Below are 15,022 nucleotides of genomic sequence, written 5' to 3' on the forward strand. Positions count from 1 at the left end.
GATGTAGTGGGGTAGATGGGATGATGTCTATTTCTGACTATGTCTGTATACAATAAAGCAATGCTCTTCTGGTAGTAGTACTATTTCCGTTATTTAGTCCACTGTACTTCCAATAACACTTATCCATTTCAAGTATCTCTCAACTTCAGAACTGTGGAAGTCGCTGGCAAGATATTATATACTCCCATGCTCACATTAGAATAACAAATAAATAAATTCAAACTCAGTCAACATCACGACGCATAACAGCCCGATCCGATTCCTCGGTAGCAGATATCATACCCCGCGACAGTTCAATTACGCTCCTCGAAGCAGCAATCATACTTTCTCGCTGCCCAGGTTGAGCCCGTAGCTTCTCGTCGTAACAAGAATACAGCGTAGGGAAGATCTGCACGCATCGGGAGCGTATTCGATGAGAGCACCATGAAGGAACCGCTCCTCGAAGATTCCAAAACAACCACCCATTCTCCGACCGCCAAGAGGCATCTTTCCAGAAACAGCTGTCAATATCACTGAGCCTGTGAGGATTCCCACTAGTCGCCAGCTCCATGAGCTGAAGATCGTGAACACCGGCAAGCCTGATCTTGAACTGGCTGTACAGTACATCGGAGTACTTCTTAACGTCGAAAAAAACCTTGATGATATCCTCGGACTCTAAAACACCCTTGAGAAAAGTCATGCGCCTATTGACCCGCCAGAATGTTATGGCACTGAGCCAGTATACATCTATGAGGTAGACGCGATGGGACATGGCGTTGTAGATCTGCATAATGGAGATTCTACTTTCATGTCCGATATGATTCCCCTCAAGAGTGATGAAAAGGCGTGGTTTAAATTTTGGGATATCATCAAGATCGTCGAGGAGAGTGTATAAGGTTTCAGCATCCCCGATCCAGATGATGCGCGGTTCGGATTCATAGGTGGGTATAACGTCTGGTTCCGTTTGGAAATTCATGGTCGGTAATTTCTGCTGTGAGACCAAAAAGGGGGATACTATGCAAGTCTGAGGAGAAATGAAGGCGATGAGAAAAAGAGGGTTTGGCTTTGGATTGATAGAGGTATGGTTGTTCGGGGTTGAGGAAGGGCTGGACTTATGGTGGTTTAAATAAAGTCAGAATTGGTAAGATTTGTTACATTTTTACTTCTACATGTGCTCAAATGGAACGCTCTCCCTGGTTGAAGTTTGATGAATCTATGTTAGCTTTAGGCATCAGGGGCAATAAGAAAGTCATTCTCCTGTTGTCCAAAGTGACTCCTTGATTCAACCAATAATATCGCTCATATCCTGAAAACAATCTACTCCTCTGTGGAATTGTATCTAAGCAAGTATGCACCAATGGTCGAGAAACTGGGTTTCGTGCAGCAGAGAGAGCAGTCTCACGAGACCAAAAGGCACAACACCTACGGCCATCTAATGGCTCTCAAATGCTGTGGCCCGTAATGCGATTGATCATAAGACTTGGGAAATGAATCATACGGGGAACCTAAATTTAGGTAAAGCTTATTCTAAGTTTTCCTAAACTCATCAAAATCATCATAAATTACCTGGTCTGAGTTTATCATAAACTGCCCAAAGAATCAATAAACCCGATTATGATTTTGTAAAATCTACATACAGCTACCAATACTTAACCCAAAAAGCCGCTTTGCCGAGAACTACCACCCTTCGAATTATATACTTCTGGTGCTCTTCTTGGTGATCCAAAAGCATGCGCATAATCATGCGCCCAAAATAACTCCCAAGAATAGCATAAAATGCATTCTGGTGTCGGGTAAAGGTAAAGATGTTTTGAAAATGCTTTGGTTTCTTGATCTTCTCGGTGTTCTCCGCGATCGATCGGTGGATGGCCTCCTAAACCACCAGCTTGGTCTCGACATGCATAATATGGTCGATCCAGACCCGTCCGAGACAGGTCGGCGAAAGGGATTGGGCTGTGACCGCAGTCTCCCAGCATCTCCACACGATCTCGGATATTCTGGCCTCCAGAGATGGCCTATTGACAAACCAATAGTCATATTTTCGACCGAGTTCGCTGGCCCCTAAAAATAAGCTCTTAGGGGCTGCCTTGATTAAGGCGCAGTGATTATACTTTGTTGGCTTGCTGGTGACCTCGCAGTAATTGAGATTATTTGTATTGACGTCTTCCCGTCGGAGAAACGTCGCGATTCATCGGTGAAAATGTTTCTAGATGTAGAAAGGGATCAGGTGTGTTTCGTCGCGGTGGGAGTTCGTTTATGTTGAGGATGGTCCGGCGATCTTGCAATGAACTAGATTTGTTGGTTGACTTGATGTATTTTGACGTTCTTCCAGTTCGCTCACTACAAATGCTCCGCTTTGCGGAGCTATCTTGACTAAGGCGCAGTGGTTTTCTTTCCATGGTGGTATACTGGACACCTCACAGTAGCTGAGGTTGTTTGTATCGACATTCTCCCGCCGGAGATATGCCACCGGTTCCTGATTTAAGGGGCAAGCTGTCCTGTGGTACTGCTTGTGGACTATCTCGTATTTATGATCTAGAGGTGGGTGCACTCCTCTGACCGGCGGTGTCATGGCGGTCGGCGACCTGTCTGCGACCCTTCTCCAATGCAGTTTGGCAGAGCTTATATCGGGCATGCGTTTGCTCCAGGGCACTTGTGTCTGGGTCGAGTTCTTTAAGGAGATCTGGTGACGGCGTCCGTGCGTCCATGGGGCTTGGCGATGGAGACGTTTCGAGCTACAACTTGGGTAATTCTGATTCTGTTGCCGCTTGGCCAGCCCGAGGGCGTGCTTGCTTCCGGATTCTATCGACCGTGATCTTCCTTTCAGCGGTGCTTGACAGGCGGGTGAGTCCGTAGGGGCGCGTTCGGTGATGAAGCCTGTCGACCAGTTGTCGGCCGACTAGGGTCTGGCGTCATGATTCGGGGCGAGTCGCAACCGTTCGGATTGGAGCAGCTATTCTCAACTATGGCCAGCGGTGAGGTGACCGCAAAGAGATGCCCAAGAGGTCGGAGAGAAGCCACAGGAGACGGGACGGTGGGATTTGTTGGCTGAAATGAAGTGATAAGTTGAGGCAAGGCATCATCGACGCCGGGGATGAGACAATCAAGGATGATTGGGAGAGGGAAAACTCGAATAGATTTGATAGCAAACCCTGCAGAAGTTGGCTGAACAGGTGAAGATGCCAGAGAATGCTGCGGTTGATGTTGTTGTTGAAACGGTGAGGAGTTGAGCAGGCAGAGCGACGCTGCTTTTGCTGTGTATTTCCTGCCAGGAAGCAACATGACGTCAGTGAGGTGCTTGCAAAGCTTGTGCACGAGAAGCAAGACCCTAAGATTTCACACCACAAATTGTCAAAACAAAATCATATAAAATCATCTAAAACTCCTTCAAGATTTTGATAATTTACCTAAATCTCTTCATCTCTTAGGGTCGAGATTCATCCCTCCCTTGGCGTGCATCTCACTGAAGATTACAGAGGCTACAATACACTAAAGCCCCCGAGAACCTGCAGTCCCCCACTATCTTCCTCGTCGCTGGGGCCAAGACCATCAGATTTGCGGCTGCTCAGATCTTTCAAGTGCCGGGATTTGCAGGTTGGGCCAGGCCATGCATTGCGAGCAGCCGAGCCACCTTCGGCGACGAGGCGATCCATATCGTCAATGAACTTGTCAGGGAGTTCGGTTGAGGGGAATTTGGTTCTCTTCCGACTGTTGTCTTCCTCCAGGGGCATTTCGAAGGCAGTAGGGAGGCGTTCAAGTACTGCAACAAACGCATCAGCCTCAGGACATATGGGCGACGTAGGCGGGGACGGTTCGGCAAATGTTTTGTGTTATGGATCTCGGGGCGAGCCTGGGTAAATAGTTAGAGCCGACAAGTTAACAAAGCAATGGAGATCTTAACCTGACCTCGGTAGGAAAGACTAAGAAGCTCCTGATTCGAAGCAAGTTCCTGAGCTTGGACAACAGGAGCAACGCCGGTGCGATTACGAGGAGTTGTACCGCAGGGATTCGAGAGAGCAGCGACGAGGGATCGGAGAGCAGACGCAGCCTCGAGAACACACTGCATAACGCGCCACTTCTCAAGACGCGATCGATAGGCGGTGAACTATGCATGAAGCGCGTTCCAGTAGGTCTGCACAACAGCCTTCAGCTCGGGAGGGATTTGCATTTTGTCGGGCGAAGGGACACAGAACAATCGATGGTGATACATATGGCAATGCATTTCTTGTGGTCTCGCTTGCACAGAGTGCATGTCATCAACCACACGGACAAGCCGTAGGTCGCGATGAGCGGACAGGACGCAATGCAGGCAAGGAACCTCGAAGTCGGCAAGCGATTAAACCCCGTCTCTTCGTCAAACTCATATTGCTGGTGAGCAGCTGTAACGGCCGCAGCGATGGATATTGTTGGAGGACGAGTCGGCGATTAGGGCGTAAAGCTCTTACAATTGCGGGAGTAAAGACGGTATTGCGAGTGTGGAAAGACTTAAAGACGCGAGACGAGGTCTAGCAGAACGAACTGTGGTGGGGAAGAAAGAGTAGCATATCGGAGGGCGAGAAGAGGATTTCTCTTAGGAGATGATGGCTTTTGAGAGATGTCAGGCAGACATTGTTGACAGCTGGCAGACCAGATGCCAGCATCTTGAGTCCGCAAAGGCATCCGCAGCAGCTCGGATCAGAGCCAAGCCAAGTCACAAGATCCCTCTGATTGGTTCCATCAAACCCAATGACATCGCGATATCTTGCCACCGGCTTCAATCAAGTTGAACAAATCAAGGCTCCATTACACAAGCGTGAATACTCGCTATGACTCGCTTGCGCCTTGTGCAATAAATGCATGACGGAAAGATCCATTTTCCATAAGCTGGGTCCAAGATTAGGGATTAGCGTTACTAAGCCGCCTCGCCTGAGACGGTTCAAGTAGTTGGGTTCACAGTTCGGACCAAGTCATACACTTCCACATTTATATTTGTGGTTTCAATAAGACTAGGTGAAGAATTAGCCAATGGCTGGTGTGATAAAGCTAGCTTTCGGCGAATTGATACGCCACGGTATGTAAAGTATATGTACTGGCCTAAAGTTCCGAAGAACTCATCACCAAAAGTCAAAATTGAGAGTCGAGAACATGGGTGACTCATCAAGCTTCCCGAGTTTCAGTATAAACCTGTTCCTGTTCTTTTGAGCCATATCTCCAAATATTTGTTATTCTCACCAACTTCTGTCGCCAAAACTCATGGGATCAACATCTACAAAAGGCACGGCAAACTCCCCACCATTGACCACGTCGGCTCCTGGGAGTAACGAACAGGAGCTCATCTCCATGAGTACCCCCGGAGATTCTGCTTATCGTCTTCTATCGAAGGAGGTATTTAACCCAGCTTCCATTTCCGTTGAAGATGGCTACAATGAGAAATATCTCGAGCCCACGAGAGCGACGCTCAAAGAAATACCAGATCTTCTCTACAAGGAACTTGAAATCATGTTTTTCGAGCATTCCGCGGAACAGATACGGATGTATTCAGATCTCAAGATTGGATGGCGTGCAGACCACTGCATGAAAACGGTCAACACACCACGTCTATCAAAGCCTATGGTTGGACCCTATCATCTTGACGACTGGTCAAATAAGGAAGTAATGGTCTATTTCGAACATAGGGCAGTTGGCAATTTCGATAGTCAAAAGATCGCCCGGTATATATTCCGAGAGTGGCTACGACTCCACAACCGTGGACCAGTCTTCCAGCGCGGTGGCTTTTTCGGCAAACCCTTACTCTTGCAAGAGAACGGTCCTCAAAATCTCGAACAGCTGTCAATATTTCATGCCGACCTGTCTCAATACGTGTCCACTCATGTAGAGCACTTGGTGAAGTTTAAGCGTGGGAGAAACTGGTGTTCGAGTTATCCTGGAGAAGAGCCGCCTAAGGATGAAAGCCCAGGCGACATACGAACTTGGCGAGAGCATGGTTACCACATGTCTCATCTGTTCCGCGCCCTGTATCTGGTTGTTGATAAGCCACCGTTGCCAGATACTACAGGCCCATATTATGAACCGCCAGGGTTGAAAGGCTATGACAGGATTCACAAATTGGATCATCGAGTGGAGAAGCAGTTAAAACCGTGTACAGTTCTTCTCGTCAAAACAGGGGATGATGCACATCTGTCTTCACCCATCAGTTTTTTCCACTCTTCGAGGCAGGGCTACCATCCAATGTGAACCGCGACGACTACATTGGCGGTCCTGGGGAGGAAGAAACAGCTGTTCGAGTTAGTCTTGACGTCGCGGTTCGCTTTGTATGGGATTTGCTGCAGAGGGAGAAGGCGTATTTTGATGAACTGGAGAACAAAGACCAAGTGTTGGAAGAGGAACAAGATAATCGGTTTCAAGACTGGCTGGAGGATGTGATGTCTCATACTGAGGAAGTAGGGACGGATCATAACCTCTTTATGTGGTTTCCTTCCCGCCGTGCTCTTGCGAGGGCAAATTGCGAGGCTTTTGACGAAAGCCAGGTATATTTAGTTTGGGAGCGATTGAGGTCGTGGGATTTATAGAAATTTCAATTCAACAATATCGATCAAACAGAAATTCGAGATCACAGCAAGACATCCCTGAGCAAGAGTAATTGCACCTTTTCCAGGGTTGCTCAAGGCCATGGCATGTATGAATTCGTGGTAACCATATCATTCCTCTAATTCTATACCATCTTTTGTCCCGGTTCAGTTTATCATCTGGCTGACCTTGAATGTTAATGCCTGTGGTTTTCTCGGATTTGTGGCTACGTGGTACCTAGGCAGCTGTTTGCCAGTGCCAGCCTCCAGCCGGAACGGAAGCAGTGATCCACGGTCAACTCGTTTGTAAGCACACAATCAAAGTCAACAATCAAGAAAAATTTCCACTCTTTTGTTTTTTCCCCTCAAGCATCTCTTCGTGATCTCTGCTTCTGCCCTCTCTTTCAATCCTTTGCTGCATCTACGCCGCGTTCTTTTCCCTTTCTCAACTCCTCAAGTGTTGTTTGTTTTCGCCGACTCTTCCGCGATGGCTTCCCTCGACCATATCGCGACCGTCTTCTCCGAGTACAAGTACGACAAGGATGTCGGCTTCAAGAAGGTCGAGGGCGTACCTTGCCTGGCCTGTGTTTCGAATCTCGATCGCGATGTCAGCTGCAAGTGTGTCTGGGGCAATGAACCCGAGTCCTGTGTTCTCTGCGATCATTATGAAAAGCAGTGTGGCTCGGTAAGTCTTCTCATATACTGCCCGACGAATACATCTGACTTGTTTCCCAGATGCCTCCCCAGCTTCTCGGCGTGACCCAGTAATACTGGAACTTCGTGAAAGCTCTGTCGGCGCGTGATCCCGAGGGAGAGGACGACCCTCTTGTTGACCCTACCCTCACTGAACGCCAGTTCTGGCGTATCCATGTTGCTCTTGAGGCTTGCGGCGCTGCCTGGCGTGAACTTGAAGGACATCTCATGGATCCGAACAACTCCACCACGATTTTCCTCCAAGAGCTGGCTTCCACTCGCGAGATCATGACTGCCTCCGCCCTCCAGTCTGTACGTCCAACTCCCACCAAACCTTTGCCGACAGCACAACACATTCTAACAAGCTTACTTCCCAGGCTGGTGCCAACTTTTCTCACGACGAACTCCGCGACCGCATCGTCGCCTCCCAGTCGGCCTACACCCGGGACGACAACTGCGTTGTGACTCTTCGAGATGCTCTGGCCCGCCTGTCTGTCGCTGAGAACACCGTGGTGCAATCTGTCCCGGAAGAGGAGGGTGACTGTTTACCTTATGATTTCCCCTCCGAGCTCCGATCCGCCTTGTGGAGCTGGCGTAATCATTCGACTCCTACTCCTGTGGTTGTCCACAATGGCATGCCTACCAGTGATTCCCTTGGTCGAGACCGAAACTCCCATTACGGATTCTGATGGGTTGTGGATGACTCTCGAGTCTGGGGGCTTTGACGCGGAGGAATAGGGAGATGATGGCGGTAACGACGGATACTCAGACTAATGGTAACGGAAGAGCTGAGGTTGTCTCGCAGAGATATTTCGCCATTGTGTCGGCGGTCTTCTCGTTTTCATTCTTGTCGGTTTTCATTCTCCCGTTAGTATAGCCAGACTCCGAGTCATGGCTCAACCAATGATCCAGGTTTGAGTGGCTCTCTTGACTCGACTTTGTGACACCACACAATATGTGACTTAAGTGGTAGTTGTTTTCCTCCTTTGGCCATGTTCTCCCCTTACTCAATTGAGGAGTAATTGTGGCCTCACGTCTGTGCACGGTGCTTCTGTCATGTTCCACATTTTCATTCATGGACTTTCAGAAGACAAGTGACGTTGCGGATTAATTAATACTTGTCTGGCCATCAAGATAACTTGCCGTGTATCCGGATCAAAGCCACAGAATACCATGCAGCTAGGGGAGCAAACAAAACTATCTGACACGACTAAACACTTGAAACATTTACCCTTAATGCAAGGTACTGAAAGTGTTCAGTCTAAAGTCCTCTAAAATCTACTGTGCCTTTACCTAAGTCTTTTTGTCATTTAGGATAGGCTCCTCTGAGGGCCGAGACTCACTCCTGAAATGGCACGTTCACGTCATGACACAAACTCTCGATGACCTGACAAAGCAATATAGTCGCATTTACAGGAAACATAATCCGTGTAATTAAACTGGTGTTTCCAAACCATCAGCTCTCCCCTCATTCCAATTGGTGGAATAGTCCTTCACTCATCAATGTAACGCTCCAATTTTCTCCGCGTCTCAATCCGGAAAGGCTCGAGGTTTCAAGTCCCACTGAAACACACCACGATCGGTTATTATCCCAGGCTAAACTCGCTCTTTATCCTCGTCAAATGATCAGTTTCTTGCCTCTGCATGAATTCACGGCGGGGACGACTTTAGCCAAAAAGGCCCATCGGCATATCCGCCATGTGCCGAATCCGTACATTTCCAGGCTGAGGACCTGGCGGTGTGGAGTTCGTTCAGGAACGAGATTCGTTCGCTACTAGAAACAATGGCTGGCGGAGGATACACGTCCGTTCGATCCATTGGAGCATGGTCAGGAGATGAGATCGATCCATGGGCCTCCACTTGCTTCTGGGGGGGCGGGTATATATCTTGGCTGATACACCATCTCATCATGTTTTGTTTCCCCATACTTCTTGGCACATCATTCTTTCGACACATTTCATCATGCAGTTGACTTCCATCATCAGCTTCTGGGCGCTAGCCCTCTTCAGCCTCGTCCTCGCTGCTGAGCCCGTCCCGCGAGGTCAGCTCACGCAGGTCAACAGCTATGGCAACAACCCAACCGGCACCAAGATGTCCTTGTACGTCCCCAAGAACTTAAAGTCCAACCCTGCTGTCGTCGTTGCTCTTCACTACTGCGGTGGTACCTCCCAGGCTTACTACCAGGGTACTAAGTGGGCTTCCAATGCTGAGAAGTACGGATTCATTGTTATTTATCCTCAGACTCCTTATTCCGGTGGCTGCTGGGATGTCTCCTCCAAAATGACCTTGACCCACGAGGGTGGTGGTTGCAGTACCTCTATTGCCAACATGGCCAAGTATGTTCTCAAGCAGTACAATGGTGATGCCAAGAAGGTTTTCGTCACTGGTGAATCTTCCGGTGCCATGATGACCGTAAGTCAACACTCGCCTGCTCTCAACAAAACTGGACTAATAGAAACAGAACGTCATGCTTGCTACATACCCCGACGTCTTCGCCGCTGGAAGCGCCTATGCTGGTGTTCCCGCCGGCTGCTTCGTCAGCCAGGCCAACCAAGCCGCCGCATGGAACTCAACCTGCTCCCAAGGAAAGTCCATCTACACTCAGACCCAGTGGGCCAACGTCGTCAAGAATATGTATCCCGGCTACAACGGTGCTCGCCCCAAGTTCCAGATCTACCACGGAACCGCCGATCCTACTCTCAATGTCCAGAACTACTACGAGGAGATTAAGCAGTGGACTGGTATTTTCGGATACTCTTCCAACCCTCAGTCATCTACACCCAACACTCCTGCCAGCCCTTACACTCGCCAGGTCTTTGGTGAGAAGTTCCAGGTAAGATAGGGAGCATCATGAGGCATTGAATGGTGGCTGACATTCTTAGGCTTTCTTGGGACAGGGTATTGGACACGGCAACCCTCATTTCGATGACAACGATCTCAAGTGGTTCGGCTTTATCGTAAGTCATGTCCAAAATCCCAGCGAAGCCAGAAACTGACATTCCTTTGTAGTAAATCGCTCCAAATATTCAACAATCTTGCACAACGTGGTCTTCCGGAAAGATCTAGGATACCAGTCTAGGATGCGTGGCCCAAAACACATTAAATTTCTATGAACTATATTTATCTATCGTAAATATCATCAATACAAGATCTGTATATATTGCGTCGAATGTTGTTCCTTGTCTGGGAGAAATGACCGTACTGGAAGCTTAGCCTGCCAACTGTTAATCAGTAGGCCGTCTCTCTGCCCGGTATCTAGTGATAGCCTCCTCTGCCCTTGCTGTTGGAGGACCTATTTCATGGCTCGTGCTACCGCAATCGGAATACACGTTACCTGTGAGCTTGAGTCTCAGTAGTTTAACTGCCCGGTCCTTTTGAATATTCTCGAGTTCTGATAGAAGCTGGCTTAGTCTCGGTGGTAGGACTGATGGGTATATAGTTGATATCAGAAAGCCCATAGTGTCTAGGTCGCGCAACGGTCTCTGGTCCGAGATAGAGGCAGATGTCGGGTTTAATGACTTCTTGATAAACCTCACTGCGTAGTACGAAGTAATCGATCGGTCAATCGGTCATTCTAGTATCTAAATTGCCAAGTGGTGTAAGCAGTCATCTCGCTGGTCCGAAGCACGCAATGCGAGGTCGGCGGCTCTTCAGGTTGTATACTGTCATTTCCTCGCTTGTCCTGGTTAAATATCATATCCATCGACTCAGCACTTGAATCACCTTCGCTACCATTTTCGTCCTTATCATCCGATTCTACTATTAGTAAATCGAATAGTGCTAGTTCCTCTTGATGTCGGCCAACGTGGCGCTGATATTGTGAGGTTGATCACATTGTTTAGGCACAAATCATACCAGGTATACCTTTTTGTAAGTCGATGGGCTTCTGGCTCAGTTACACAAGCGCATATAGGTCCCTAGTGGCCAGAGACCTCCCGTGATTCCTGGAAACATGCTGTATGCATGTACATGGAGAAGAGAAGTTCAGGCTGCACACAAATGGATATGATAATAACTTCTAGTGAATCTATCCCACGTGTTCCATCCGTTCACAAGGCGGAGGGATGTTCATGAGTATAAAATGAGTTATTTTAACATTGAGTCACTCACTATAAACAGGTATGCAGGCGAAAATCAGAGACGGTGCATCGAGTCTCGAGAACCCGGCGGGCCGTAATTTGGAGCCGGAACCTGCAGGCAGATTTAGATTCAAGCACAAGCATGATGACCATGGTTCGTTCAGATCATCTTCCACTACAATCTACTGGTCTGGAGCCAGGACTATCGACCCTCCACAGTACACAACCAACTCCTGTACCAATTGGATCATTGCCAGACTCTAAAACGCGCTCTCTCTTATAGTCGGTCGTCAGGAGCAGTCTATATCAGTTTCAATCGACAGTAAAACTTCTTTACAGGACGTGTCATCCTTTTTTCCGCGCAAATCCACCTTACCTGAAAACCCCCTCCTCAAATGTAACAGCAAACGGATGACAACCAACAACCTGGCAGATGCTCAGATACCATTGGTCAACAACTTGTCGCCTATGCATAGAACATGTAATAATGTCATGATATGTTCCTTGTTACTTCTCTTGCTGGCCTCGCTCCGGAAAGCCCCGCCCGATGCCGACGTGTGCTTTATAAACAACCAACAGCTTAAAAAGATTGGCCCTGCTCCTTTGTTTCCATTACTTTTTCGTCTGCCGTTTTTTTTTTTTTTTTTTTTTTTTTTTTTTTTTTTGCCTTCCGTTACTTCTGGGAATCTGCATTATTGATACAATGTCTAACAACAGCAGCCCGAAGAACCGGTCATCCCGGTCTCCGCGATCGCCCCAGGATCCGTCGGTAGCAGTCAACGAAACAATCGCAGTTGACGAGCCTCAAGATGAGGAGGAAGACTTGACTCTAGGATCTGACGCCGACAGTTCGACCGCCTCCATTTCATCGAGCATTCTTAATTATCGTACGATCAATGGCAGAACATTTCACAGTGAGAGAGGAAACGCAACCTACTGGGGATCGAACGATGAGCGCCAAAGTGATGCCATGGATATCGCGTGAGATGCCCCTCCCGCGAAAGTTGTGCTACGTCTCGCCTAACAGGACACTGCCCAGTCACCACATATGGACACTCGCCCACGATGGAGAACTATACTTTGCGCCTCTCGAAGACAACATACAGGTTCGTCAAATGAGACAAAACAATGCTGTGCCTGTCGTGTTACTGACCTATTTTTGTCAATGACTAGAAAGTTCTTGACATCGGGACTGGAACTGGTATGAAATGGCCTTCCCTGTGTGACTGCGAGATTGCCCGTACTAACTTATACTGCAGGTATTTGGGCTATGTAGGTTATTCATCAAACGATAGTTAACCAGGTCTTAACCAATTTTCAGTGACTTCGCGGACAAATTCCCCGGATGCGAGGTCATTGGTACCGATATTTCACCCATCCAGCCTGGCTGGGTCCCACCCAACTTGAAATTGTGAGCCACTTCGTTACTTTCATCCGGACTGATACTTTATGTCTAACCCCGATTTCAGCGAGATTGAAGACTGTACCCAACAGTGGACCTTCCCATCCGAGTCCTTCGATTATGTTCATCTTCGTTATCTGGTCGGCTGCATTCCAGACTGGACAGAACTTTTCAGCCAAGCACACAAAACTCTCAAACCTGGTGGCTGGGTTGAGAGTTTCGAAATTTCCCCAACTGCAGAAAGCGACGATGGTACTGTGGCATATGACTCTGCGATGGCTCAATGGGGAAGGATTTTTGTCGAGGCTTCAAAGAAGATCGGTAATAGCTTTACCGTTGTCGACGATAAAGTCCAGAGACCTGCTTTAGAAGAGGCTGGATTCGTTGATATTCACGAGTGGGAGTTCAAGGTAGCGTACAAGATCATTTTGCTGCGGAGTTGATGACTGACTCGAAAAGTGTCCCTTGAACCCGTGGCCCGCGGATCCTAAGCTCAAGGAGATAGGTCGGTTTGGAGAAGTTTTCCTTACACAGGATACTGAAGGTTTTGTAACATTGGCGGCCAATCTATTGGGCTGGCCGATGGAAGAGGTCCATGTTTATATCGCCAAGTTTCGACGTGAGGTTCGGAACCGGAAACATCACGTCTACATTCGTCTCAGAGCTGTCTGGGCACGGAAGCCGGAAGCTAAGGAGGATCCAACACCTGCATGAGGATGATTCGTATAGATTTACACCGGAATCTGATTAACAAGTGGTATTTCTCTCATGCCTACTCACCCACATATTCATCAGACAATGTATGGGCCATTTCCAACCAATTAATTATCTGTAACTGGGCCTAACGAAAGCGCAATAGCTGTCCAAGAACTACCTATGAAGCTATCTTCTGCACCCCGTAGGCATAACAATATTGCAAAATCCATGCCAACCAGATGCAATCTTAGACCTATTCAGTCATCTTCCAGCTATCCATTTGACAAGTCCGCCCACTTGCAGGATACGTCTGAATATAGCAAAGGTGATGCCCTCAAGATTGGCAATACTTATCCGCCAATGTGACGAGTCGAGAGTTTTCTGCGCTCTAGGAACCGACACCTTACCATATGCCTCGAGGGCATTGCCAATTGAATCCGAGGCCAACAGAAAACCAGCCAGATCCGATCCATCTGCCAAAGCCATGTTGGCACCATTTCCAGCAAAAGGGCTGACAGCGTGGTTACTGTCTCCAATGAAGACCACACCAGGAAGAACGTCCTCATGGCTGAATGGCTTCTTGTCGCGCGCTGGTATAACAAAGGCCGTTGAAGGGTCTGTTGCGTTTATCAAACTTGCGAACGGCTCTGCTATCTCGCTGCAATGCTGTCGTACTTCATCCAGGAGTGCACGTCCATCTCCGCCTGTCGCTTGAGCTGGCATCTCTTCAGCTTTGCTAAAAGCCCAAATAACAGTTTTGCCGTCGAATGGGCTCACGAAACAGCTGTTGCCGTATCCAGACGCCATAATACCCCATGAATCGGCCAAGGGATGCGGAATACCTGGTGGGAAGACTGCGAGACCACCGATTTGAGTAGCCCCTGCGTAATGCAGCTGGTCGTCTGGTCGAAGTGAGGCTCTGATTTTGCTGCGTGCACCGTCCGCGACGATCAAAATATCGCAGTCGATCAAGCGTTCAGACTTGTTCTGCGTAACAGTGACCGAAAGGCGTCGATCATCTTGTAACTCGATACCCAAACATTGTGACTGCCAACAAATTTCGATTCCCAGAATTTCAGCTTCTTCGATCATAATTTCTCTTAAGTTAGCTCTGAGAATCCGCAACCGCGCCACAGGGATGTCCCCGTATGGTATGGCAGGGACAGCAATCAACTCGTTCCAGTTCTTATCCCATATCTTGAAAGGCATGCTGTCACTCCCTGGCGTTGCTTTCTCAATAACGCGGTATAAGAGGCCGAGCTTTTCGAGAATCTGCAGGCCGCCATCCTGTTCCATGCCATTGATCGCGAGTGAATAGCCTTGTCTCTGGAGGTCAGGATGCCTAGAATCGCGATCGTAGACCGTTATCTTGGGAGGAGAAACCTTCTGATTCCATCTTTTGTGCAATGAGATAGCAAAAGCCAAACTGGCCATACCAGCTCCGGCAACAATTATCGACTTGTTCTCCAGAAAGTGGGCCTCTTGCGCAGTCATTTCGAGATTTCGTACTGGGGAAACGTCAACAATCACTAAATACAAATAGAATCACCAGACGTGAATAGAGTTCACCAATTATGGCTGAAACGAGCAGGCTTGGTGCTATCTTATGGACGAGCTCGGCATTTCCA

General features: G+C 48.3%; 8 protein-coding genes across 8 annotated transcripts; 4 read left to right on the top strand and 4 right to left on the bottom strand.

The window, feature by feature from the left end:
- Positions 1–223: 223 nt before the first annotated feature.
- FPRO_11230 (uncharacterized protein) lies at positions 224–955 on the bottom strand (the record flags this gene model as incomplete). The annotated part of the gene is made up of 1 exon (XM_031232280.1): positions 224–955. The coding sequence occupies one exon, from the start codon at positions 953–955 to the stop codon at positions 224–226; it is 732 nt and encodes a 243-aa protein (XP_031082233.1).
- Positions 956–2,802: 1,847 nt separating this feature from the next.
- On the bottom strand, positions 2,803–3,261 carry FPRO_11231 (uncharacterized protein; the record flags this gene model as incomplete). The annotated part of the gene is made up of 1 exon (XM_031232281.1): positions 2,803–3,261. The coding sequence occupies one exon, from the start codon at positions 3,259–3,261 to the stop codon at positions 2,803–2,805; it is 459 nt and encodes a 152-aa protein (XP_031082234.1).
- A 197-nt stretch (positions 3,262–3,458) lies between these two features.
- On the bottom strand, positions 3,459–4,045 carry FPRO_11232 (uncharacterized protein; the record flags this gene model as incomplete). The annotated part of the gene is made up of 2 exons (XM_031232282.1): positions 3,459–3,739; positions 3,886–4,045. 2 exons carry the CDS (start codon positions 4,043–4,045, stop codon positions 3,459–3,461), a joined length of 441 nt encoding a protein of 146 aa, XP_031082235.1.
- Positions 4,046–5,211: 1,166 nt separating this feature from the next.
- On the top strand, positions 5,212–6,192 carry FPRO_11233 (uncharacterized protein; the record flags this gene model as incomplete). The annotated part of the gene is made up of 1 exon (XM_031232284.1): positions 5,212–6,192. The coding sequence occupies one exon, from the start codon at positions 5,212–5,214 to the stop codon at positions 6,190–6,192; it is 981 nt and encodes a 326-aa protein (XP_031082236.1).
- An 819-nt stretch (positions 6,193–7,011) lies between these two features.
- Positions 7,012–7,906, top strand: FPRO_11234 (uncharacterized protein; the record flags this gene model as incomplete). The annotated part of the gene is made up of 4 exons (XM_031232285.1): positions 7,012–7,209; positions 7,260–7,280; positions 7,335–7,529; positions 7,595–7,906. 4 exons carry the CDS (start codon positions 7,012–7,014, stop codon positions 7,904–7,906), a joined length of 726 nt encoding a protein of 241 aa, XP_031082237.1.
- Positions 7,907–9,179: 1,273 nt separating this feature from the next.
- On the top strand, positions 9,180–10,213 carry FPRO_11235 (putative acetylxylan esterase; the record flags this gene model as incomplete). The annotated part of the gene is made up of 3 exons (XM_031232286.1): positions 9,180–9,629; positions 9,679–10,050; positions 10,100–10,213. 3 exons carry the CDS (start codon positions 9,180–9,182, stop codon positions 10,211–10,213), a joined length of 936 nt encoding a protein of 311 aa, XP_031082238.1.
- A 1,786-nt stretch (positions 10,214–11,999) lies between these two features.
- FPRO_11236 (uncharacterized protein) lies at positions 12,000–13,412 on the top strand (the record flags this gene model as incomplete). Its single annotated transcript, XM_031232287.1, has 7 exons — positions 12,000–12,277; positions 12,336–12,402; positions 12,470–12,497; positions 12,556–12,568; positions 12,618–12,707; positions 12,766–13,108; positions 13,158–13,412. The coding sequence occupies 7 exons, from the start codon at positions 12,000–12,002 to the stop codon at positions 13,410–13,412; spliced, it is 1,074 nt and encodes a 357-aa protein (XP_031082239.1).
- A 243-nt stretch (positions 13,413–13,655) lies between these two features.
- Positions 13,656–14,888, bottom strand: FPRO_11237 (uncharacterized protein; the record flags this gene model as incomplete). Its single annotated transcript, XM_031232288.1, has 1 exon — positions 13,656–14,888. One exon carries the CDS (start codon positions 14,886–14,888, stop codon positions 13,656–13,658), a length of 1,233 nt encoding a protein of 410 aa, XP_031082240.1.
- Positions 14,889–15,022: the final 134 nt, after the last annotated feature.

Source organism: Fusarium proliferatum (assembly GCF_900067095.1).
Source record: "Fusarium proliferatum ET1 genome assembly, contig: FPRO_scaffold005, whole genome shotgun sequence".
NCBI classification, from domain to species: domain Eukaryota; kingdom Fungi; phylum Ascomycota; class Sordariomycetes; order Hypocreales; family Nectriaceae; genus Fusarium; species Fusarium proliferatum.